The sequence below is a fragment of the Sarcophilus harrisii genome, chromosome 1 (genome assembly GCF_902635505.1).
Source record: "Sarcophilus harrisii chromosome 1, mSarHar1.11, whole genome shotgun sequence".
Lineage (NCBI taxonomy): Eukaryota > Metazoa > Chordata > Mammalia > Dasyuromorphia > Dasyuridae > Sarcophilus > Sarcophilus harrisii.
In genome coordinates, this window is record NC_045426.1 from 351,783,954 (window position 1) to 351,811,640 (window position 27,687).

Consider the following 27,687-nt stretch of genomic DNA (forward strand, 5'->3'; position numbering starts at 1 on the left):
TCAGAAACTGGACAAAACAGATGTGAAAACCCTACTCTGGGATAACACTTCTGAAGGGCCTCATTCCACTTTGTATGAATCTTACAGTATAAATGAGCTATTTTAAAATATGAGTATCTGTTTTGTGGCTCACACATTATTCATCAATGAACAAATAATCCTTGCAAAATATGATCTGAAAAGAGCAGATTTTGCAAAGCAAAATTACAAAAATAAAACCAGGCATCTCTATGATATACAAATTAGTGCTTGCATATTATGAAATAATGTTCCATTTAGAAAATCTAAAGTCTTCAGGACATATAGAACGCAAATGACAGGGGCAACTAGGTGGTATCCTGGATAGAGCACTGGCCCTGGATTCAGGAGGACCTAAGGTCAAATCTAGCCTCTGAGACTTAACATGACCTAGTTTTGTGACTCTGGGCGAGTCATTTAACCTAAATTGTGAAGAAGGAAGAAGGAAGAAGAAGAGGAGGAGGAGGAGGAGGAGGAAGAGGAAGAGGAAGAAGAAAGAAGGAAGAAGAGGAGGAAGAAGAAGAGGAAGAAGAAAGGAGGAAGAAGAGGAAGAGGAAGAAGAAAGAAGGAAGAAGAAAATTAGAAGGAAGAAAGAACAAAGAAAAAGAAAATGACAGTGTTAGACTGAACTAAATGTATAAACTTCAGTAAGCACCTTAATTTCTTCTTGCCATGACTTCCCCATCTACAAAATGACATGTTGTAGAAGCTAATCATTCCCTAACAGATTTGTTAAAAGAATCAAAGATCCTGAGTTAGAAAGGATCTCAGAGACCCTTTAGTCCAATCTCTTCATATTAGAGATGAGAAAATGAGGAAGAGAAAGTTTCCTCAATGGATAAACATGAGGAGAACAGCATAGGCCTTAGTACAGAACATGGGACCAATTCCCATTTTCTCTAGGTTCTATCAAGTACCTTGATAGCAAAGGAATTTGTACAGTTTGCTGGCAGAGAGAATAATAAGAGAAATAAAAATGATGATAGTAACAATAACATGCATTTAAGTAATGCAAAGTTTTGTATTTAAGGTCTGTAAAGATCTTTACATAAAATATTGCATTTAATTCTCACAATAGCTCTGTAAACTAGGTGCTTTAAGTTTCTAATTTTAAAGATGAAGAAACTGAAGCTGAGAGATGTTACTTGCTCAGGTGCTCATAAGTTATATGGCCAGTGCCTGAAGAAATATTTGAGCTCAGGTTCTTCAGTGGGAAGGGGATGAGAAAAAATTTGGAACACAAGGTTTCCAAGGGTGAATGTTGAAAACTATCTTTGCATATATTTTTTAAAATAAAAAAACTTTTATCACAAAAAAATTAGCCTCCTCCTTACATGAATGATAATTTTTTTTTTTCAAAAACCACAACAATAAGATGAATAGAAAAATCACTTCTTCACACAATGTGCCTTTCAAGTTACTGCAGTTTTAGGATGATAGCAATGGTATCTCATAAGCTAATACGGGCCTAGAATCTAAGTTTCCTTCGGTTCTAGAATATTATGACTCTGGTGGTGGTTTTTTCCCCCAAGTTGTTTTCTATATTCTTTATTATAGGTAAGAGAAAAACAGACAAAGAGACTCAAACAAAGAAAGAGCCAGAAACGAGGTATTATGGAAAAAGCATTGGACAGGATGTCATGAGGCCTTGGTTTGAACTCTGGCTCCCATACTTAGCAATTTTGTGAATTTGGTTAAGACACTTATTTCTCTTGGGTTTAATTTTCTCAAGTGGAAAGAAGTTATAATATCTTTCAGGATCATTTTGAGAAAAATAATTTGTAAAACTTAATGCATCATAAAAATGAGTTATTATAATGTATACATAGACACACACACACACAAACACACTCCACACCCAATAAACTTCAGTTAACGTTAATAGGGCTCTAGCTAATGTTAGTTCTTGTAAAAATAAAAGGGTTCAAAGAAACAACACCTAAAATGTAATGTGTTAAAATTAACATAGCAACATGTGCCCAAAGAACTACTCCTAATGAATTTCTCTTCTTTTTACCCACCACGAATATCTCATTTTCCTAACTTAAACAGATACCTGATCTAAAACTGAAGCCATTTACATATGGTAAATTTTAATCAAAGGAAAAATAGATTCCAAATTTTTATATATTCAGTAAACCAAAAATATACTAAGAAAAGAATTAATAAGTCACATCTTTTTGTTCACTAAAGGGAGGAAAGTCATATTTTTGATATCTATATGTCAAATATATTGATAGATAGATACACTGATGCCTAAATTTCCTGCTTTTGTAGAACTCACTTTTATTCCTTCATCCATGCACTTGAATTGTAAATGTAAAGTAAAATGGGAGACACAAAGATGATCATAACATGATTCTACCCTCCAATATTAAGATAAATGGTGTCTGCAGGTGTGTTTATTTACATACATACACACTCACAAACACACCTCCATATAATAATACCTCCATAAGAGAAGATAAAATGGAATTTTAAAAGAATTCAAAGAATAAAGAACCCACAAGATCATAGATTTGGAAGTGAAGGAGACCTTAGAGGTCTAATTTAAACCCCCTCATTTTAGAGATGGAATTATGGAGTGGGCAGTTTTAATAGTTTAGATAAGAGTTAATAAGAATCTGGATAAGATCATTGTGAAAACAACAACAGGTTTTGTTCTGTCATTTTTTTAAATATTTAAAAATACAAATGAGATGGCTGATTGCTAATACTGCAAAAGGTACAAAGACCTAATTATCTCTATTATTTCATCCTACTTTAAATAAAGAGTACAAAAGAAGAATGTTTAAATTTTATGCAATGATTATAAAAAATATCCAATGTAATGCTATTCAAGAAAGTGATTAATGCAGTTAAATATTGGACAATGTTGGGCAGATTCTAAAGTAGTACATCTGTAAATTATTTCTTACTAGTAAAAAAAATACATAAAAATTCACTTCACTAATAATGAGAATTGAGAATTTTAAAAACCGCTTTCATCTGATACTCTTGCTTTTACCATCCTTGCCAATACTGGAGATTCTACATAAAGAGAATCACATAATATATTGTTGGAGAAACTTTGAATCAATACAACCATTTTGGAAAACAATGGGGAATTATCCAAGTCACTAAATACTGACCTAACAATTATAGGAAGGTTTTAATTACATATAATTATATAATTTGACTAAGGAGGTCCAAGACAGAATTAAGGGTTCCATCCATTTCATGATATTCTTCACAGCATTTTTTAAATGGTTGAAACAAGGTGGATGCCAATCAATTAGGGAATGACTGAACAAACTGCCATATATGAAAGAAAGGAATATAATTATGAGATTGAAAACTGAACCAGAGCTAGATTTAGCTTTTATATAGTGCATTACGGTTTATAGAACACTTTACATGTTATCCTGTTTTGATAACAACACTGAGAGGTATTTGCCCAGGGTCACATAGTTAAGTATCTAAGGTAATTAAGTGTCAGCTCTTGATGACTCTAAACACAATACTGCCTAGTTGGCTACAAACTGAGGAAACATGAAGCTATTTTCAAGAATTGATGTAAAACAAAGTAAGCAGAATCAGAACTTTACAATCAGTGACTACACTGATGTAAGTGAAAGCAAAATTAAATAGTAAATGAAGTCTTTTCAAATATAATGTCTCTTGATCATCACAAATTCACCATATTGAGAATAGATCTCACTACAGCTGTCCCTTCCACATCATGGGGTTTTTTTTGACATGAAAAACATGACATAAGAAATAGCGAAATGGTGCCATTAGAAACAGGTAGATGATGAAATGGATAGAGCACTGGCCTTTGAGTCAGGGGACCTGAGTTCAAATTTAGCCTCAGACACTTAACACTTAACATACTTACTAGTTATGTGATCCTGGGAAAGTCACTTAGCCGGAGAACAAGAAAGAGGGAGGGAGTAAGGGACAGAGGAAGAGAAGAATGGAGGGAAGGAGGGAGAAAAAGAGGGGAAAGGAAGGAGGGAAAGAGAAAAAGGAGGGAGGGAGGAAGAAAATTAAATGGGAATTAGGGTGGATTTTGTGGAAGCTATGGATGACAAAGAAAGTATACATACAGTATTGTAAACATGCCATAAAAGGGGAAAAAAATTCAGACTTTTTCTCTGGTATGAAGGTAAGGTTAAAAAGTTTTAATTAGATTTTCTGGATTGCTACAGCACTACACCCTCAAAATTATCTTTCTCCTCAAACTCACTGTTGTTCCAAATGTCCTTATTAATGTCAAGTGCATTACTATCCTTCCAGTTTTTCACACACACACACACACACACACACACACAGTCACTAACTCGTTTTTTTCACATATATCCCCTTGCCTCTCAAACAGTACCATCCTAGTTCATGCCTTTGCAACTTCTAATCTAGACTATTATAGTATTGTAGCAACATTCCAGTTAGACTCTCTCAAATTTTTACTTCCTAATTTTGATTTCAACCATATTGCAAGCAAGCCTCAGAAATACAAGTTCATTACAGAAATTTCTATGCTGTCCTTAGTTAGCTAAGACATGGATATTTCTTAACTACACAAGTGCATACATATAAAACACCACCACAAAAATGAAGTAGGGTCCTTTATTACCAGAAACAATTAAAATAAGGCAGTGAAAACACTAAATATAACAAATTCTAAATAATGCTATCAATAGTTGAGTAGAAAATACAATCAAATGATTATATATCTACACCAGATGTAGGATATCATATGTGCTAAATATAATATAGAAGTAATAGCCAACACTCTTTCAGATACATTTTGGTGTTTCAGATGTATTTTTATTTATACTGTACTGATTAGATGGAAAACTAAAACCTTACCTATAGTGCTGTAATAAAGATTCAAAAGCTTTGAGTTCATGTTAACCTTTCAAGAATGACTTAGCAAATCTCTAAATTAGGAAAGAAGGAAATTTAGATCAATTAAGAAAAATCACCAACAAAGGAACATCTTTCCTATTGAGAGTTAAATAGCCACTTAATTTTTTTAAATATGCAAAAAAGATATAGTGTGTGTGTGTGTGTGTGTGTGTGCGCGCGCGCGCACATGCATGATTGTATGCATATGCCTGTGTATGTAGGAAAAAAAGATAATGAAGAATTCAGAAAAGATTTATTTTCACATAATTACAAGAATGCTATGATGTGTATAGGGAAATCATCCTTAGAGATACACATGAATACCTTAGAATAAGCTATGAAAGAGGACAAAAAGGAACTGACCTAAAATGTCAGTATCACAAACCTTATCAGAAAAGCTACAGTTGTTTGGCTTAAATAAAAAAGTATAAGAGAAAAGGCAGATAGTGTTTTGACTACAGAATAAGATTACTACATGGGGAAATGATGGATACTTGCTCAACTTAATCTTCCTCCCTACTCCCCTCAAAATGAAAACTAGTAGGTTTATTAAAGCACTACAAAAATTTAAATTAAATCTAGGAACATTTGAAAGTGAGATTTAGTTGCAAAATTCTAGGGCCTCTATTACAAGTATTTTTATTTTTTTAACTGTTCAATAAATGTTTACAGGGGAAAAAAATAGCGACATGCCTCTGCCTAAATATCCTAGATTTTACAGGACAGAATAATTTCAAATACAGAAATCATACTTCCAATGAAGTTCTGTGAAAGGAATTCTTCTTTCAGAAACCATCTGTCTCAATTTTTGGTTCAGAAAATATTGTCATTGTGACTCTATTTAATGCTAAAACAAATAGGGAGGAGTTTTAAATGTAATAGAACATCTTGAGGATAGTGACATTTTTTTCCATTTTTGTCTTTTAATTGACAGTGTTTAGTACACTCTGGGGACTTATGAATCAGTTTAATTAAAATGGAAGAATAGCATTTCCAATCACTTAAAGGAATGGCTGTAATGTTAGTTAAGATCGAGGCATCAAAGAGCAGAGCCAGGTAAACTCCTTGTGGGCTTACTTTTAAGAACTCTCCTAATAACAGGCAATAATTAAAAGTAATATTAAATGCAACCAGAAGGAAAAAAGGGAGGATGGTTATGGTACTGTTTATTAAAAGTTTCTGGTAAAGGAAAATGGCAATGGAAATGTTTTACATTTAATTTTGATGATAACAATACAATATAGCCCATTAGAAAAACCATCACATAAAAACACCTGAGAAATTCAGCACATGGCTGATTATTATGTGATAGTTTTTAAAAATTGAACATTCTATACCTTTCTCTCTGAAAAGTCTTTGTGGTTTTTAACATCTACATGGATATGCAGACCACTGCACCATCATTTCATGAATAGAGCAAGGAATTAATAAAGATAGTTACATCTCTTCTAATATTTATTCATTTCCCTGACTATTTTTCTCTCTCTTTGCTATTTACTTATATTGCTCCTACCGTTGATTACCAAATTCAAATTTTGAACTTCCTTTCCCCTCCCAAATGAAAGGAAGATAATCAGAACTTTCTCATATATTAATTCAGGTATAGAGTGGTCTTCTATAAAAACATCAGAATTTTCCTACAACTAGGAATGCTAAAAGCAGTGTTCAGTGGCATGTCAAAATGAAGAGGAGCAAAAACGATAAAAAATTATGCAAATAGCAACTTAATATATAGCACATATAGTTATTTACCTAATCTATTCTGTTGTTGACGTTTTACAGATAAGGCAAATAGAGTTAAGTGATTTATCCTGGGTCAAACATCTAGCAAGTATCTAAGGACAGATTTGAATTCAGGAAGATGAGTCTTTCTGACTTCAGACCCATCACTCTATAATTCATCATCTAGAAGTCCCAGCTCTTCTTTATGAACATTACAAAAATGAAGATTTACAGAAGATATCACAACCTATCATGCCTTGTTCGCATAGCAACAAAAAATTATTACTCTATTTCTTTCTCTCTCTCTCTCTCTCTCTTTTTTTTTTTTGAAAGAGGGAGATTAATGTACTCAACAAGCTATTAAGTATTAACTGGAAACATAATTGTCAAGATTTTTAGTAAAAATGCACAAAAACTCATCTCAAGCCAAAGTCCAATATACAATCACACTATACTTAACTGGATAGGAAATATTCCACAATTCATTTAAATATGCTATATACTCAAACATTTCACCTTTGGGTACTAAAAGAACATCTTCTCCCATAATAAAAAAATTATAAATGCTATCAGCAAGCATGCTTCATCAAAAATTGGCCAAAGCATTTGTCTTAGGGTTTAGGTTTAATCAGTTGCTTTCAAGTTCCATAATGAAAAGTGTCCCCCAAAACAGTCATCAACATAACTTGACAAGTAGCAATATTCACAACTCAATGACTTCCATGAAATTTCCTGTTTTGAACATAAAATTACATTCCTGTAATTCTCTCTTGTAGAAGACATTTTGATTATGGCAAATGAACAAGTGAATCACAATTATTTTTTTAAAGACTCAAAAAGCCTTTAAAAAGTAATTATCCAAGCAGCTGGAAGATTTGAGAACATCAAAGTAAATAAATGGAACCGTATCAGAACAAATTCATTCTAACAAAAAAAATTAATTGAAAAAATAGATCAGTGTTCATATTCCTACCAGTTCAACTGCTAGGATATTTGGACAAAATCTCTAATCTCTCCTTGAGTACTATCAAAACATTTTTACTGTATATCTGAAAAAAATAATTCCTAATAAACAATTATAATAGTTTATCTAAACTATTAGATATTATTTACACAAAACTGTCATATATGCAGAATATTCATATTTCTTCCTATATAACAAACTTCATGCAGATATAGCACATTTATTTTTTCAAATTATAGCTTTTTATTGACAGAATATATGCATGGATAATTTTTCAACATTGTCCCTTGAACTTCTCTCTGTTCTAACTTTTCCCTTCCTTCCCTCCACCCCTAGATGGCAGACAGTCTCATACATGTTAAACATGTTAAAGTATATCTTAAATACAATATATGTGTACAGATCCATACAGTTCTCTTGTTGCACAAGAAAAATTGGATTCAGAAAGGTAAAAATAAACTGGGAAGAAAAACAAAAACATAAGTAGTCTACATTCATTTCCCAGTGTTCTTTCTCAGATACAGCACATTTAAAAGATTAAAAAGAAGATTCATTCTCACTTATCTTGAAGAAAATACAAGAAAATCTCCACTGAAAGAGTTTCACCTACTAAGTTACAGAAATAAAGATGTTTCTTATCTTCAAATGATGAGGCAAAGAGTTACTAAAGTAAGAAAGAATTGTTAAACTTCAAAACTAAAGCAAGGTAAAAACAAAGATCTCAAATTGTCAATTCATTATAGATCAACAAAATCATATGCTAGTAATACTTAGCAAGTAGTATTTGATTTCATTTAGTAATATTATTACTGAAAAAATAATAATAGATGAGAGTAACAACAACAATAATAAAAGGTAATATGATGTAATCTGTGGAGAATAGCAGCAAGGATAAATTTAATGTCAGGAAGACCAGAATTCATGTTTTGTTTCTGGCATATGTGACCATACACAGATCAATCTCTCAAAAACACCAAGAAACAGAGTATGAATCATAGACAGAGAAACATCTTCAGTGGTAGAGGAATTATGTACTTCATGAGTACCCTACATGAATGAAACCTGCCGCTCTAGATGCATCTTCCAAATTAAGTTCATGATCTTTAATCTTTTCATTGTGCTACTAACTGAAGCTTTGACTAACACAACCTTCCTCATCTTCCTTCTTCTCTCACATTGAAGGGCTGGAGAATGAAGTACCAAACCCCTCCCAATGCCTTCCTTTATGGAAGTTATTTTTAATTCACTTTACATCTAATATCCTTCAACTCCAAAGTACAGGATGCCCCCATGTGGAAAACTCCTTAGTGTCCCCTGACCCACCCATCCATTTTCCTGCCTCTTCTTCTGTGTTATTTCCCCTCATTAGATGGTAAACTCTATGAGAATAGGGACTACCTTTTTATTAACTGTTCCAGACACTTAATATAGTGCCTGGGAACACCACTGGAGTTTAGCAAATCTTTATTGGATTAGATTGAAGACCAAACATAAGAAAACAATTATGATAATACTACTACTAGAAGTGATTAACAATAGCAGCTTTATGATTCACAAGACATTTTACATAAAATATTTCATTTGATCATATAATTTTCTCCATTTTATAGAGAATAGGACTGAGGCTCAGAGATTGGGAAAAGATCAATCCCATTAAGAGAAGTAGAACATTTAGTGGAGGGGCTGTATTTAGAGATGTTGTGCAATTGCAAAACAGGTATTTATCTTAATGACTTTGCTTCTGAGTATCTGAACTTTGCCACTATGCCTGATGTCATTTTGCCTTGGAATTTCCATCAATAACTGAAGCCTCCTCATGGGTTGGTTTGCTCCTCAAAGAGAAGAAAAATGATACCATTATGTTGGGATCAACGAACAGTGTAGTATGTCTGCCTGTGGCTAATCAGACAAATACAAACTCAGAGGACTCTACCACATATTGGGCACAAATATTTGGAGTGGAGATGTCTCTAAATTTGTGCATCTCACATTTCTTTTGTTCTTTTTTTCTTTTGTTCTAGCCTTTTCCTTCTGAAACAGTCACCTACACTTACATTCTTCTCAGTTAGAATAAATATCCCCACAATATTCTAGACTCCTTCACTCTCATTGATGAGTTCCTTCCAGGGCTCCCGTTTTGACTAGCTAACCTTCATTCTCTTCCTAGCTTTATTTCTGACTTTTTGAAATGTGAGGTACCTTTTCCTTTCTCATCCTCCTTTCTAGATCTCTTTTGGGTATTATTCATTATTATAAGCTCCTTGGGGGGAAAAAAAGGTCTTTTCTGTTTGTTTATAATTGAATCCCCACAACATAGAGCATTGTCTGACATTGAATAAGCACTTAATGAATACCTGATACTCTGTCTTGTTTTACATCAGCGAGAGCCAGCTTTACAAATATCTCCTTGGAAGTGTGTGGAATATACATTAGGGAGGGGATAAAGTTAAAGCAGAAAAAAAACAAGTGGAAGATTACTGTTAACAGCTGTCAGGAATGCTATGGAAAATGATGTGTGTGATGAAAATAGAGAGTCATGGAACGATTTACATGAACTGATTCAGAGTGAAGTAAGCAAGAAAAGAAAACAACATATATAGTAACTACAACAATGCAAATGGAAGAAAGGGCACATCAAAAGATCAAAATTGAATATAATTTTAAAGATCAAATAAGACTTGAAGAAAAATGAGGGAGCTAGTGACAGTGAGAAGAGAATGATTAAGGCTATGAGCCCGAGGGTGATGTCCTTGACACCAATAAGCATTAAGGATGAACAACAGATTGTAAAGGGAAATAATGAGTTTGGCAGCTTTGGACATACTGTTCTTGTCACTTCCATAAAGTTAAAGAAGTGGAGTGCAATGACATAGGTACTATTCTGCCTGTAAGTTGAGCAAAACTTTAAGGGATGGAAGAACAGAATATGATTGCACTCTGCAAGAAAACAATCAATAGAAGTATATTACTTGATTTATTAAAAAAAAAAATTAGAATACAAATACATTAGGGAAGTAAAAAAAAATCCTAAGTGAGATACTAAGAAGGGAAATTTACTTCTAGCTGAAGAAAAGTGGGGAAAATTTAGGAAAGGATTCATAGGAGGTGCTATAGATATTAGAAAATGAAAGATAAGAATAATTCCAACAGATTATACTGTTGTAAAAGGGCGCTGAATCTGAGAATTGGGAAGATGAAGTAAGAAATTGAGAAAAGTAGTAAAAAACTAGGAAAAGCAAGTAGCTCAGTTTGATTTTTGTAGATTAGGCAAGAGAGGTTCTCATAAATTTGGATTTGATTCAATAGCCAATTTTCATGGTCTTTTCAAATCTTACATATTGAGCTCTTTGAAGGTGTAAGCCAGAATCATATTTGATACCTTTCAATCTGCAAATACTTAGTATTATGCAATATACACAGTAGGCCTTTAAATATTTGCTGCTGCTGTTTCTACTAATGATGATAAGTAAATATTGGGCACATTTTTTCATACAGGATATTTTTTTTTTAAGTACAGAAAGAATGAGTGGTCATGTGGATATGAAATTGTACATCTCTAACACAGTACTTCCAAAGTAAAATATAATAGGTTCTGAAAACATTAAGCTCAATTATGTGAAATATAAATGAACTTTCTTTTCCTCTTGGATAAACCAAACTAACGTGAATTTTCAAAGGCAATAGTTAAGTGAAAGAAACCAATAGCTTTTGATAAAACCTTAATCTCCTCTCAGGTTACAGGGGCTAATGAAACAGCATAATCATTAGACACAACTAGGTAGAGATTGTTGAAAAAAATAAGTTTAGTATAAGTTGATTGTGTTATAGCTTCTTATATAAATATACATGTTAAATTTGGGTCCCCAGAAATATAATTACAAACAATTAGTCAAAGCTTTACTTACCAAATTATTTCATTGGTAAAATTCATTTAAAAAATTAATACTAGTTTTATGAGAGGGTTGCAACATACTTGCTCCAAGAATCTTGGAGTAGCATGCAAGCACCTGTGTGTATGTGTCTGTCTGTCTGTCTGTGTGTGTCTGTGCATCTACATGTGTGTATATGCACATAGAGATATATGTATCCATGCACCTATTTGTTAACACACATAGACATGTATATATCTATACACATGCACACATAGATATGCCTACACATGTATGTATATGTACAGAATGTTGAGTATCATTCCCAAGTTAAGAAAAAAGATTTCTAGACATTCTTCATGGAATAAATTTGGCCCTGTATTAAGTCTCATTTTTAGTCAATGTTTCATGAAGCCTGTCATTAAATCCAGTCTTAGACTGAAAAAACTTCTCAGTAAAACAAAAGATATGCAAAAGTTCACAAACGCTTGATGGCAGTAGGTCTGTAGACGCCCATATAAATGTTTCCCTTCAAGATAAATAAGGCCATGGCAGCTGCTGCCCACACTCCAAGGCCTGGGCTCACATCAAACACATGTAACACAGCAGAAAGGGGAGAAGAGAACCTGCTTCTAAAGTTAAAAAAAAAAAAAAAATTAAAAATAAAAGGACTGGAATTCTTTGCGTTGTTTCTTCCAACAACCAATTCTCATGCACTACTTGACAACCAAGAAAATGGCAAAGGACCTCAATACTGACTCATTGAATTAACTGTCCAAGACATCCAGAGAATATATTTATTTTTTGGCTTTCCATTCTCCTGCATGTTTCTTATTAGTAACTTTTCAAGAAATAATTAAGTACTAAAACAAATTTAGTCAGAAACAATTAAATTAGAAACCTATTTATAATAATTATAATAATTTATAATTTAAATATATTTATATAATTTTTAAAAATACTTAATGCCTTTGTGGTCTAGAGTCAAACTATAAAACTAATTAACAGTTCGGTGGTACAATTTGGATATGGGACTATGATAAACATCAAAACTTTCCTTTTGGGAACAAATCGTCAAAATAAAGTTATGGATATATTTTTTAAAAACACTTATGATAGGGAATGGCCCAAATGAAGCAGTGCACTGAAGGTGACTAAGAAAAATGTGGCTTTGAACTCACAGTGACACATTCATATCTAGGGTAAACATTCTAAAATATCAGCAGCTTCCTAATCGTTTTCTATGTAGTTATTCTACTTAATGAAGGACAACTTTGGCTAAAAGCATTGATGAAGCACACAGTAGTTTACCAGAAAGGGTAGAGATATTAAAAGGAGGTGGGGGTGGGGGAGGAAGGAGAGGAGTGGACTGAGAGAGCAAAAAGCAAAGATGGGGAGTTCTGACTCCCAGACATCCAAAAGATAACAATTGCTTAGGGGCTGATGCACTCTTGAAAAAAGTTCAGTGGCACAGTGAGTTTAGTAGTACTACTGGGATATCAACCAGCCTAAGAATTATTTATGGAACTAATGCTACAATTCACACATAAAATAGAAAGAAAGTATCATCTGTAGAACAAAACATTTTAAATATGTGTGTTTATATCAAACTATCTATCTAGCTAGAAGTTTTTTTTTGTTTTTTTTTACTATCAGAAACAAAAACTTCTCAGTAAGGTAAGGATGCTATATAATGCTGAAAGACAAATAATAATTATTAAAAAAAAAAAAAACAAAAACACAAGGAATGGATTCTTTTGGAAAACACTTAAAGCTAGTGGTTATAAACAAAGGAAATCATCCGATTAAAGTTTCCCTATCACTTGCCCTGCTAGATAGAAAGTATGAGAGCTGCAGAGTCATCATATGGCTTGGGTGAAGTAAGCAGCTGTCTTTCTGTGCTACATTTCACTGAAAGGGAGAGCATAAGAGAACAAGAACACACACAAGCAGCAAAGGCCAGAATCTGTTTGAGTGAGTCTGTTTTCACAGCTGGAGATAGGGCACTTACTATTCTATATACAGCATCATTGAGCCTGGAGTCTCAAGTGGGCAGTGTTAAATTGCACTGTAATGCAACTTGAGAATTAATGATTCCCCATAAAAGTTTTACCCGTTCTTGGTCCATAAAGTTATTTTGCTTCAAAAATAAGTAACATACCACATGTACTGCATTTCTATTCACACGCAGTATGCCTCCTAATTAATCAAAGCAAACACACAAAATATCTGAACTAGACCAACTCCTAATATAACAGGCAAGAACTTTTTGTAAACATTCTAATTAATTAACAGAAACTACATCATTATTTCCCTATTTCCTAATACTTTAAAGCAGAGATTACTTTTGATGAAAAGGCCCAGCACAAGATGAAGTTCCAAATATATTCCTTATGGATTTTTCAACATTAGCATGTGAAACTTTGGCTAGGGTTTTTTTTTTTTTTTTTTTGGGGGGGGGGAGGAATGGAATTGCTTTTTAAGCATGGAAAAAGGGGAACCACTATATTTCACTAAAATGAGAACATATATATTCAAATGTAAAATCAGCTAAGGGCCTTTCAAGATTTCTAAGGAAAAAACTTTTAACTGAAAATATTTTCTTGCAAAACATTAGTCAGTCTTACTATAACATGATTCCAACCAATTACTGATCCAGCAGATATTTAAAGAGCAAAAGAGTCATGTCTTCAGTTTAAAAAACTTCAAATGTAGAAGAATGCTTCTTTTAGTTGTAAGCCACCTCCCCCCCCCCAAAAAAAAAAGCTTTCCCAGTGTGAATGTATTATTTTTGTCTAATGTTCAAATGGGAACATGTTCATTCAATACCTAACTTACCAGAGTGCTTGCTGCTGTAGAAGCAGGTGTGTCAGAGCAACTATCTTCAACAGTCTGGTGAGGTTCTTCATGTCCACGAGTGACAAGAATTCTAAAGTGTTGTTGCCGAGAATTCTGATCTTGCCTGATCTTAAAAGTACAGCCCTTATTCTGTGGGATCCTTTCTACTGAGTTACTCCTGTGTATTTCAGGACAATTACTACTATTGTTAGAAGGCTCTGAATTGATCCTGTCTTCCATTGGGCTAACTCGTTCAGGTCGAGGTTGAACTGGATAGGAGGTACTCCTCTCTAGCCTTATTCTTGGATACCTGACCAACCTGTCCCCTTTTGTTCCAGTAAATCCAAAATTGTAATCACCACCAGGGCTTGAAGTGCTTGCTTGGGGTTGCTGCAACTGGAAAACAAAACACCTTTTCCCAGAACTAGCAGATACATCTGGCACATGTTGCAAAGACCAACGCCTGGGCTCAGGAGCAGAGGGGTTGTTCTGAACCTCTGATCCAAAGGGCAAGAGTCTCACCTGACGCATATCTGCACTTGAAGCACGATGCTGAATTCTTACTCCACTTATGTTCAAGCCTGAAGTATTTTCATTGCCTTCCACAGCCTGGGCAACTGAGGGGATAGCATCACCTTGGTTATCGGAAGGAACAGTACAAAACACTCTGTGACTGCAAGTATTATTAGATCCATTGACCTGTTGTCCTAAATCATCAAGCAAGCTTGGTGGAGAATTATTGGAAGATTCTCTTTCAGAAGTTTCTTGGGAGCTGCTTTGGGATGAAGAAGGTCTACTTACTGATGCAGTAAAATTCTCCCTAAGGTCTGAAAATTTATAAGAAAGGTCCTCATCAAGAGACTCTGGTGCCCCACACTCATCAGTATGTCCGTTCACAGCTTTGCGCTGCAGGGAGATTTGCACAGATGAGCTCCTTGTTGGACGGGCATCAATGTTATTCAGCAGCTGAGGGATAAACATGGATGTGCTTCGTTTGAGGGATCCCACTTCTTGTAGGCTATCGCCACCATACTCTGCTCCATTTTGAGAGAATGGGTGAGGACTGTTTCTCCTTGGCAAAGTGTGGAATGCCATAAAAAAATCGTCTTCTCTCTCTCGATCTAGGATCTCTGATTCAGGGGCTGTGTTGCTTCGACCAGAGCCAAAATGAAACCGCAGCCGATGGGCCATGGTTTAACAGGAGGGCAGGAAGGGAGAGGGAGACAACAACAACAATTCAGGCACTGCCAGAAGTTAAAAATCAAAGACATAAACTCCAAGAAAAATTGTCCCATCTGCCAAACTGTTAGCACTGCACCAATGATAGCGACAGATAGCAGAAATAACCCAAGTGGCAAGCTGCATTCCAGGCATGATTGGATAAGAGAAATCAGAGCTTCTGCACACTGGGACAGAGGGTAGGATGGTTAGAGCCACATGACCTTGTTCTCTCTCTCCAATGCCAGCTTCTGGAGTTGGGTTGTTTTTTTTTTTTTTTCCTCTCTCTCACTCCCTCTCTCTCTTTTAAACAGTAAGAGCCTGAAACAGCACCTTCCCAGCTGCTCTTTTTCCATCAGAAAGGCATTGCCCCAGCGGGCGAGCTCTCACAGCTGACTAGGGCAGCAAACACTCTTAGCGCTACTATTAATCTAAATCACATCATATTCACAGGGTACTTCTGAAATAAGCAACACGCACACATGCTCACACATACATACACACATGCGCGCTCTCTTTCTTTCACACACACACACACACACACACACACCCCACACAGACAGCACAGACAGAGCAAGCTTTTCCAAATGAATACAAAGTGACTTCCATGAAAAAAACAACCCCACATTTTCTCACCTCCTCAGAAAGATTAACTTAAAAAGTAGAAATAGGTCTCAGGTTTTCACAAGCAACAGATTTTGTTTATTTGTTTGTCTTGCTGGATTATTTATGACATCATCAGACTATCATGGTGGAATGCAAACTAATAAAAACATACTATAAATACAATTACACACTACCCAAAAGTAGCTCCCTTTAGTGCTAAATAATTAGACTATGATCTACAAGTAAGAAAATATCTATGTGGGGGATGGGATGGGAGACAATTTAAAATACTGCAATAAGTTAATACTATAACTACACTGCCCCTACACTGAAACTTTTTCCTTAACAGCTACCAAAAGGGGGAAAAAAAGATTTACAAAATATTCTCACACAAGGAGAGTAAAAAAGAGCAATAAGAAATGCAGCTTAAAAAAATATTGTCTTATGTACATGCCAGGTAGGAAAGACTGAATGAAGAAAAGCAAAAAAGGCTGGTATGTACGCAGATTTGTATTAATTACATATAGATACCACAGAAAACATTGTGCCAAATTAGTGCAGTTTGGATGCCCATATGTGATATTCTTGTGCTTGCTAAGATCCAAAATGTTTCACAAAATAGGAGAGTTTTAAAATTCATAAAAAGTCATCATTGTTAATTCAGAATAATACTTATAAAAATTGTCTTTCATATTAATTCTTTCTCATAGACCAGAAGTAGTAATTCTTTAATCATATAAGGTTGACTGGGGTAGAAAAGGAAGAGAATCCAAATAGAAAGGGCCTAGTTTCTATTAAAATCCCAAATTATACTCTTGACAGCAGATCTGGAATCATGAATATGGGATAAAGGTAGGGAGTTTGGGGGTGGAGGTAGGGGGAGTTCAACACCACATTTAGAAATCCAAATCTGTTTTCTAGCAGCATATTTTCAAATGCCAAGATGACCAATTATGAAAGAAATGGAATCTGGCTTGTTCAACACTAAAACTGCCAAGCACCAGCACAATCCCATATTGTCTTTTAACAGGCTTGTGAGCCAACAAGAAAGAACACAGGCATTCGTCATATAGTAACAGTTCTTCAGACAGCTTGGTGCAAATCCAGGTGTTAGTATTATTAAACATAATTTTCGGATAAAGCATTCCTTCTACAGTAGTATACTGATAAACACATCTTCTGCATTTTAAACCCTTCTAATAAGGAACACTGAAGGAGCTAGTGACAGAATACAAGAAAGTCTTAAAGGCAGCATAGTTAAATAAAGAAAAAAGGGAAATCTTTTTATTTTCACAATGAATTTTTCTGAATTAAAAACAGTATATTAAATGAAGAATTCAATTCAACAACAAAAAGTCACTTATTTCTCTTCTAGGTATTATGATCTGTATTACTTGAGTGGGCTTTGTCTTACCTTGACACTCTCCAATATAATCTCTTCCATCTAATTTTTCCTATGTGCAAATAAAGCATAAAAAACAGCAACTCCCCATCCCAAAATAACCCCCATCCACTTCTATATGAGCATAAGCATATGTACATAATAGAATTTAGAGCACTAACAATAAAAATGTTAGCATTATTTATATACTATATTGCTACATATACTGTTTTTATTGATTTTTCTAGTTCATAATTATCAGGAGGCAAAAATGTTCATCAACCCTGGATCCATATATATTTTGATGTAAAAGTTCCTGAGAGACATGAAGAAGTCTAACTTGTCTTATGTGCTTTCTAGAATAGCATCAAGCACTTAAGAAGACAGAGTGAGCATTATTTGGTTGTATAATGACAGTGAAGGTGTATACTGATTTAAATTCAATAAAATAGGTTGGCCAAGAAATACTCCCCAAGAACTCGAAGGCTTGAACTTAAATACTGCCTCTGTCTTTAATAAAAAGCAGTAAGACTTGGGACAAGTCACTTCACCCACTTTGTGGTCACCAACTATATTTCTTGATCTATTAATTGGGGAATGGGTAGAGAGAAGGTTGCTTGTATCTGAATTGATCTATAAAGGTACATTTTGGTTTGAAAATTAAAACAAGTACTAAACAATTAGAATCTACATTTTGGGGACGGTGAACAGAGGAAGAGGAGGCTATGTCATCGTTGTAGGAGGAGGAAGAGGAGAAGGAGTAATAAGTAACTAGCAGAAGGAGCAGCAGTAGTAGTAATAGTAGTAGTAGGAGTAGCAGTAGAAGTAGTAGTGGTAGCAGCAGCAGAAACAGCAATAGCAATAGTAATATATTATACTAGGAGCATATTGTAGTGCTTTAAAGTTTACTAAATGCTTTACAAATATAATCATATTTTATCTATATTACATCTCTGGGAAGTGGATCCTGTTGTTATTACCAGTTTACAGATAAAGAAACTGAAGCAGACAGAAGTTAGATGGTTTGCCCAGGGTCACAGAGCTGTTAAGTATCTATGTTTAGATTTGAACCCTGATAAATTAATTATTTTGGTATAGAATCATGGAGATTTCCACAGATGGTTTGCTTGTAATAATTGTCTTTTTTTTTTTTTTAAATAAAGGGTCTACTTAACTATATAAAGTATTCTGTCATTTAAGCATAATAAGGAAACAAAAATCTCAAATTAAAAGGCTGGCTCTCTTTTTGCATTTCACCCCAAATTGTTATTTGTAGGCCATTTTAACAAAGTATTCCAGGTGTCAGTTTTTCTTCTTTACTTTAAAGGAGAAAAGGAATCATTTTCTTTGGAAGGGGAGGGACAGCTAAGTGCTACAGAAGATAGAGTACCAGGCCTAGAGTAAAGAAAGACTCATCTTCCTAAGTTCAAATATGGCTTCAGATATTTACTGTGTGACCTTGGGCAAATCACTTAATCCTGTTTGTTTTAGTTCCTTATCTGTAATGTAGGCTGGAGAATAAAATGCCAAACCACTCCAGTATCTATGCCAAGAAAATCCCAAATGGGGTAACAAAGAGCTGGAAATAACTAAAAAACCAATGAACAATAACTAAAAAACAAACAAAAAAAACCACTTTTTAAAAAACTGTCATTGAAAAAAATGTGGTTTTTTCTTCTCTCATACAATTCATCCTTCATTTTAGGTTGTTAGATTTATCTTAAACTACTTTGCACAAAGAAAAACCATGTAGACAAGTATACGTTAGAATTCCACAAAGTTAGTTGACATATATAATGAGTAATCCTTAAACAATTATACCACCATTCTCCATGCCAAACATCAACACATAAAGAGCCTATGTTCACATTAATTAATTTTAATTAATTACTGAGAGAAAAAGCACATATACCCAAATATCATTAATCTTCTCCCATGACACTACCACATAATTAGCACAACTACAGATAGTGAATATTTTAAATTAGCACAAATATAGATGAATAGTTAAAAATTTTAAAATATCTGAACATTACTTTAAAAACTGCTCTGACCTATGACATATACATGTTAATATAAATACAGACGACTAGACAAAATGACATTGAAAATTGCATACATGAGGTTCAGTGTGATCTAGGTCCAAAGACCTGGATCCAAGTTTTTTCTCTGCTCATACAGTATGATCCACAGACAAGCCACTTAATCTTTCAGTGCGCCAAACAACTATGTAAAATTATAAATTACAGATGAGCTGCCAATCTGCATTGGTGTTAGAAGTTTCCATGTCAGACTATTTCCTACACTGATGAAATCAGGGGTCCACAACCGGAAACAAAAAATTTTAAATACATATACATATACACACTATTCAAATTTGCTTTGGTACACCACACACATACACAAAAAGATGCTATTTTCACATTGTTTGGAAAAAGCATGGTAGAGAATGAAAAGTCAAAACTTACCAATCTGTTTTCATCAAATACTTCAAACAGGAGTCTATGATTGGACGGGTTTACCTATAAGAAATACAAATGTATTCAGAAACTCAAAAATAAAAAAGAATTCAAAACAAACAAACAAAAAATAGCCCAAAGATAAAACCAAAGCAAACAGAAACAATGATAAACTGGGATGTATTTAACCATACTTGTGTAATACCAGCAATATCTACAGTGGCAGGAATCTAAAACAAATGTTTAATTTTATGGCTATTATTGACTGTTAGTTACAACACTGCAATAAATGAGGAAAAAAGTTACTATATTATCATTTTCCTAGAAATAATTTTAGATGCTTCAAAATTCAATTTTTGTCTATTATGAAGGGCATTATACATTTTTATTTATTATTATAAAAGGAATTTTTATCTTAGCCCCATCTTCCACAGAAACTTGAAGTCTAAGGAGTTAACTCCTAGTCAGGCAGGTCAAAGAATAAGTACTCTACAGAAACATGAAAAAGGTGCTCACAACTATTTAATATCAGAGCCAGAGCTAGCGTCAATAGGGAAGGGGAGAAGAGGAAAAGGGAGGGGAGGGAAAAAGCATTTAGTAAGCACAGTGCCAGACACTGTTCTAAGAACACTTTACAGATAGTTCATTTGATCTCTGGGACAATTCTATGAGATGGGTGGTATTGTTATTCATATTTTATAGTTGAGAAAACTGATGCTGACAGAGGTCAAGTATCTTATCCAAAGTCACAAAGCTAGTAAATATCTGAAGGTGGATTGGAACTCAGGTTTTCCTAAGTCCAGGGCCAGTGTTCAAAGCACTTTGCCACCTAAATTATGAATGAGCTTTTTTGGCTCTGATCTCATGCTGCACCACTCTTTCTTCCTCATGTTCTTCAAAACTCTCTCACTCTTAACCAATCAACAAGCATTTATTAAATACCTACTATGTACCAAGCATTTTAAGTGGCACATAGCACAGAATGTTTTGTTAAATGTTTAATCCAGATTTTTAAGAAGGAAAACACATAAGACATAGTACTTTGATCCAAAAGATTAAAATTTTTATAGTCAGGACATAGGTGCTAATATTGGTCCTAATGTTTACTACTCATGGATCCTTGGACAAATCAAGGAGACTGGATTAAAATTCTTGAAAGATTCAGTTTATATGTTACAATCTCCTAAAATGTCAGATACGCAAAGGCATCCAGAACTAGTAATACATAATAACATTATGGAATTTCCTATGTAGTTCTTTCTGTGCTGTTCTATGATGCTCTTTATCTACTTTTCAAATGTTCCAGGAACCACTAGTAATTTGTAAATCCTAATGGTTCACTTGTGCCCCTGACTTTGACATAAACTTGTTGTGCATTCAAGAGGGAATTCATTTGGCCATCCAAAATCTTGTCTTTCTACGTGGGAAAATAAAAAGATTGTTAAACAAAGACATCTCAAAGTTCTTATTTGGTTCTAAAATTCTCTGATACGGGAAAAAGTAGGGAAAAAATTGCCTACCCATACCCTTTTCTACCCATGGAGAAGAAATTTTTGATTTCTTTTAAAATCATAATTTCAAGGCTCTCATATGTCTTCTGGCAAGTAAAGAATATGAATGAATCACTCAGATTTCTATTGACATTTTAAAATGAAATAAACATATACAATCTTTTAATGGCAATTGAAAACATACACACACCATTTTTGTTTATAGACTAAATTAGCAAGGCCAAGGCTAAATGAAAACTGAACAAAAGTAACAAGATAATTTTAACAGGATGTACTCAGAAAATAGTCAAGAACTGGTTGAATTTTTGATAGGTTGAAATCTTTGACATTCAAGATAATGGTACTGGAAAGGAGACTAAGGATATTGGGAAGTCATTAAGTGAAGGAGATTTCTTCCTCTGGTTTATTCTTTAACTTAGCTCAGTGTCAAGGGAAAGAATTTTTAAAACTTTAAGAAAAAGTATAGAATTAAATGTGGACTGGCCAACGTTTGTTGAATAAAAGAGTGTGTCCAAATGTTTGCTAAATGTGACCAATGCATTAAACTGAAAAGAGCCTTAAAATATTTGGAATTTAAAAGAATTCAATATTGCACCACAAAGTTTCAAAACACCACTGCATGGTTTTGTTTTTGTTTATTGATTTTTCAGCTTTTAACTATAAAAAAACTTTATTAGAATATTTAGAAAGAAGCTAAAAAACATTTAATTCATAATGGCAGGCTTCACATCTGAATATATCAGGGAAGAAGTCAACAAGTTTTGCAAGTGCAACACATAACACACTATTAAGACTAGATGGAAATGGCAGTAATAAGCCATCCTGTTACAAAAAAAATTTTTTTTTAGAGATTCTGTGCTACTCTTGAGAATAGTAACACCATTCAATCATTCCCATAGTTGAATCAATTAATGTTGCCAAAATATTAATATTAAAGAAATAACAATAAAATGAGTAATTATATTAGAGGATTCTTTAAGTTAATTCATAGCTCAGGCTTCTCTACAGAGAGCTGCTATAAAAGATTAAAAACTAACATTTTACCTATTTTGGTGTTATTAATAATACTAAAATAACTTTCGTCTAAAAAGAAATCCAGAATTGAACAAAGTTTTCCTAGTTGAAAATTTTAATTCTGAGCTTTAAACATTTTTTGCTTATCTCTAAACATCTTCATTAGATCCCTATGTAAAAAGAATTTTTAAAAAGTACTTTATTAAAATACTTGGTCTTTCTCCATACAACTTAACTAATATTTAAATGGGTCAAAAAGGTAAATAGTATGACAACTATTCTCATATATTTCGTTGTTGTTTTTAACCATGTAAATATATTGTTCAAGGGAAACTAGCATGTCAGAAAGTCAATGTTAGATATTAACTGCCATTTAACAATCATAATTATGATATATGATTATATATCCATGCACAAAGAGCACCCCATTTACAGAATCCTCTGAGGAAAGTGTACTACTGCTGTGGCTACTGCATTACCAATTAAAACTGAATAAACAGTTCTATTTCTTCATAATTTTTAGATTTTTACTGATAATATTTTCTTCCATTCACATAATCATTCTGCCAGAATGAAGCAGTGCTATATTTTGTCGTTAGCACTCCTGGCCTCTTGAATTTTTCTTATTAGCTCCTGGTTTAAAGAAATTATGATATTTTATGTAGCCTTAAAAAAGAAAAAAGCTTAACAGTCAAAATATTCAGGATCCAAGAAAATTGAAAATAAGCAGTAGTACGCCTTCTCTCCCCAAAATAAATCAAAAGAAAAATGTGTCTACCAAGTTATTATTAGGAATAAATTGGTGTAAACAAGTTTAAAAAAACTTACTCTAAAATAAAATTCTTCATTCCATTTTGGATTCAATGTCTGTAAGAGAAATTATTTATTTTTAAACATGTTTTATAATCTTTAGAACTGTTATAGGTTTCCAATACAATTGAAGTCACAAAACTTACATGTAAATGCTAATGCTTATAATGAAAATATGCTACCTAAGAAATGTAGAAAAAAGGAAAAAAAACAAACAATCCCAAGACAAAACAACAAAAACCCCAACCATGTAGCCAATTGATTGAAATTCTTCCACAGAGAAAACTGTGTGTGGGAGTGTATTTATGAAGCAGAGGATCTAAAAATAGATTCTAGACTATTAATAGAAATCTATCACTAGAACAGAGATCATCAGGGATCTATATGGAGACATTGTGGTGAACAGAAGAAAACCATACTATTTATTAAAACAAATAATATATATATATATATATATATATATATATATATATATATATATATATATATAATATATTAACACAAAGATAAGGAAGGACTTAACTGTCTTTCCTCTATGGAGCAATAGAATGCTTGTTGGAAAGGGTAGGAAGACTGGTTTTTAGTAAATTTAGCATTTGCTAATTAAAAATTAAAAATATCTAAATTTGGAGAGAATCTTTTACAGAAAAGATCATTTGTATTAATGAATTCAGGAAAATTACATAGGGTATAAAACAAAAGGTAATAAATTAAATTATAGGATTAGTGAGTTTTTAATGAATTATATAGGCATATAACATATTACACACATCTATTTATTGTAAAACAATAGAAAACAAAAATCATTTGGCTACTCAGCAAAATGTACATACCCAGATGTATAGCATTCCCCAAAATGAATCACGACCATATTTCTAGTGAAGAAGTTTGTCAATCTGACTTTTAATCTCATATGGGCATGAGGATTTATTAATGCAAAGACACATGCATATGCATTTGAAAAGAAAATAGGCATAAAAAGATCTTTACAATTTCTTATTCAGCTTCTGATGTATGCCAGTCAGACTCATGCAGGATAATCCCTACCTTTATCAACCTATTTCTTAAAGATAAGATTTCATTTTAAAAAAAGAAAAAGAAAAAGGCAAGAAGTTCTCATTCTGCACCATAGCATATAGAAACAAAAGATATTGTCACACAAATGGCACACTGCGCTGGTAATAAAATGTCAAGACTGCCTTTTCTCCACAAATTCTACAGCTAAAGATTAAAAAAATCCCGACAGACAGTTGCATTATTTTTTATTGAAAAGTGTGCAGTGGCATAAAAATGAGAAAGATACACGGAGAAAGAAATACAGAAAGGAGAGGCAGAAAGAGAATGAAAGGGCAAAGAGAGAGGCAGGGAGGGAGAGGGAAGAAAAATAGGGAGAAAGGGAGGGAGGAAGGGGACAAAAAGAAAGGAAGGGAGGGAGGGAGAGAGAAAGGGAACAACCAACTTGATGTGATGTCAGTCACCTAGGCCCAGGACTCCCATTTCCTGTGTAAGGATGCAATCCTCAACACATGCATTCTATCAATTCCCAAGGCACAAAGGTAAATGGAAAACTAGAGAACAATAAAAATGTAGAGTAACACACAGCATGGAGGAATAACAGAGATGAAGAGAATGAAGATGAGAGAGTGATTCATCAACAGTGAAAACAGGACAGAAATACTAACCAGGATGTTGGCAGTCGAATACTCAGGAGGCAAAGAAAGGGAAGGAGCCACCACTGCAGACGCAGGGGTGCAGGGGCAAGGAGAAGGAATTTTTTTTTAAATTCCCACAGCAGAAAACACTTCTCAATACCAGAAAGCTATTGTCGCTTTTGTTTGTTTTGTTCTGTCTCTCTTGAGAGAAAGTGGGCTAAGAGAACCCCGCACTCACTCCTAGCCAGCTTCCTTCCTGCCACACTGATGGCTGAGCAAATGACAGCTAATAATGTAGGAAACAATGGCCAGCCACCAGCGTCCTCCACGGGAAGCTCCCAACTAATCAAAACATATTCTACTATTTTGAAAACAGATTTTTAATGCCAGGCACTGTGAAACAGTAGAGACTACACAATAATCATTTTTCTTTTCACAAAATGACCTCTATGACGAGCTCAGAGACATATTTCATGTTGCCCATGCAGCAGAAAGCCAGCATTACAGTAGCTAGGATAAGGATATTCTGCCATCAGGGAAGCCCTACATCACTTGATTGAATCAAGCATGTATTGCACAAAAGCAGAACCAAAAATGGAAAAGGATGAAGGAAAAATAATAATATTTAAAATCATAATCAAATGAAAATAATATTATTTTCATAAAAATATGGATGCTGTGTTAGTTTCCTTGTTTTATAAATGGAAAACATGCAAATAAACCATGTAGAACCAGAGATTCAAATCTATTTTTCCTCTAATTATACTTTTATTTTATTTAGCATAAAGCTAAACATGCATTTAAATTTTCTTTGATAACTGTCTTTTCCAACTCCATTTTATTTAAAAACTATTTAAAATTAGCATCTAAACTTAAAACATTTGCTATTTATATAAAATGAGGATAAACACAAATAAAGACACCTGCCTAATTTTCTTTAAAACAGACATGTCCTAATTTAAGAACAAGGCTTTTATTCTCTGTTTAAAAAATGAGAGCAAACATTTTTCCCATTAAAAAATTATAACACTGTTAAAACAAGTTTCTCTATTCTTTATCCACTTTAGATGCAATGTGGCATAGTGTATATTGAGCCAGGTTTGGGTTTGAGAAAAATCTAGGCTCAAGTGTTAATTTTGTGTGTCAAGGGCTTTGTGATCAAGAACAAATCATTCATCTTTTCAGGTCTCTAAGAATATAAATGATCGATTTGTATCAGTGAAGAGACTACCTATATTGGGAATTTCCTGTTTCAGGTTCTTAAGTTAAGGCTACTGTACTATCCTGTTTCTACCCCCTCCCCAAAACTTAGTTCCATCTCCCAAAGGCTTTTCCATCGATAGAAAAACATTTATTAAATACTTATATGCTGAATACTGTGAGGTGACATACAAAAGAAAGAGTCTTTGGATCTTAAATCCTCAGTTATAAAATAAGACAGTTGAAGTAGGTGGCTTTTAAGCTAATCAGTCACTCTTTATTATACATTTAATATATGCCGCCAAGCACTGTGCTGAGTATTGGCTATTTTAGATCTTAAGCAAATAAATGATATATTAAAAGGGGGGAGGGTTAATAAGTGGTTGGACATCTAAAAATAAAAACAGCCAATTATAACATTTTTATGGCCCAAGGCATAATCTTTAGAAAACATATTGATTTCAAAGAGTCTGGTAATAAACACAACTATCAATTAACAATGATCACTTACCTTTTTAATGGTTTTTGTCTGCACCAAAGCAAGCTCTCTGTTCTCATCTGCTACATACAGTGAAAGTTTTACGTATGGATCACTGAAACAGAAAATTTCAAATTTACTATGATTATACTTTTCTCTTACCACAGTGTGTATATGTGTGTGTGTATATATATATATATATATATATATATATATATATATATATATGAATAATTTAAAGTACAGATTTCAGTCAATATTAATTGCTTAAGGTTCATATGAATTTTACAAACCAGGCAATAATGAGTTTTTAACACCTACTAAATACATTACTGGGGAATAAAAGAAAGACACTAACCACTCTAGATTACCAAGGCCTTTGGGATTTTCAAAGCAGTTGACTCAATTCAAAATGTGTATATTTAACACTTATTTGTAATGTGCTGGAGATACAATGGGAGGGAAATGGAGGAAAAGAGAGGGAAGAAATGGAAGAGGGAGAAAGAGGGAGAAGAGAAAGAGGAGGGAGAGGGAGAAGAGGAAAAAGGGAGGAGAGTGAAAGAAAGAGGGAGATAAGAGAAGGAGGAGGAGGAAAAAAGAGGGAAAGAAGAAGAGAATAAACTAGATCCTTTGACCTTTAATAATCTTAGAATTAGAGTTGAAAGAAATGTTGGAGACCACAGAAATTACCTCCTTCTGACACATGAGGAAACTAAGACCCAGAGACAGGGAGTCATTTGCTTGACAAAATGTGTCCTCTGGCTCTGGAGCTGCTTACTGCTCTCTCCACCATACCAGTGGATAAATATTCTACTTGAGGATGCAACATATATGAAAGACAGATTACTAAACAAAACATCTAAGTAAAAGAAAGAGGAATAAGGACAAAGTAAATCAGGAAAGCCTTTCTGTAAGAGGAATCACTTGAGATGTGCCTTGAAAAAATAAGTAGTTTATCAAACACAAAGCAGAAATACATAATATTGAATAATCTTATATTCCAAGTAAATTTAATTTTAAACTTCCAGACAACAGAGTACACTTATTCTTGTTATTC

General features: G+C 33.7%; 1 protein-coding gene across 9 annotated transcripts in view; it reads right to left on the reverse strand.

Moving 5' to 3' along the window:
• NEDD4L (NEDD4 like E3 ubiquitin protein ligase) overlaps positions 1-27,687 on the reverse strand; it is a 455,315-nt gene that overhangs the window by 180,093 nt on the left and 247,535 nt on the right. For 4 of the 9 annotated variants that reach the window (XM_012541477.3, XM_012541476.3, XM_031945922.1 and 1 more), the window contains 3 exons: positions 26,664-26,745; positions 23,319-23,357; positions 19,975-20,028 (listed from right to left, as the gene is read on the reverse strand). In XM_012541477.3, coding sequence (XP_012396931.1) covers positions 19,975-20,028; positions 23,319-23,357; positions 26,664-26,745 — 175 coding nt within the window. Of the gene's footprint in view, positions 1-14,301; positions 17,427-19,974; positions 20,029-23,318; positions 23,358-26,663; positions 26,746-27,687 lie in introns of those variants that run through there. The other 5 variants (XM_031945919.1, XM_031945920.1, XM_031945917.1 and 2 more) reach the window with 3 other exon arrangements.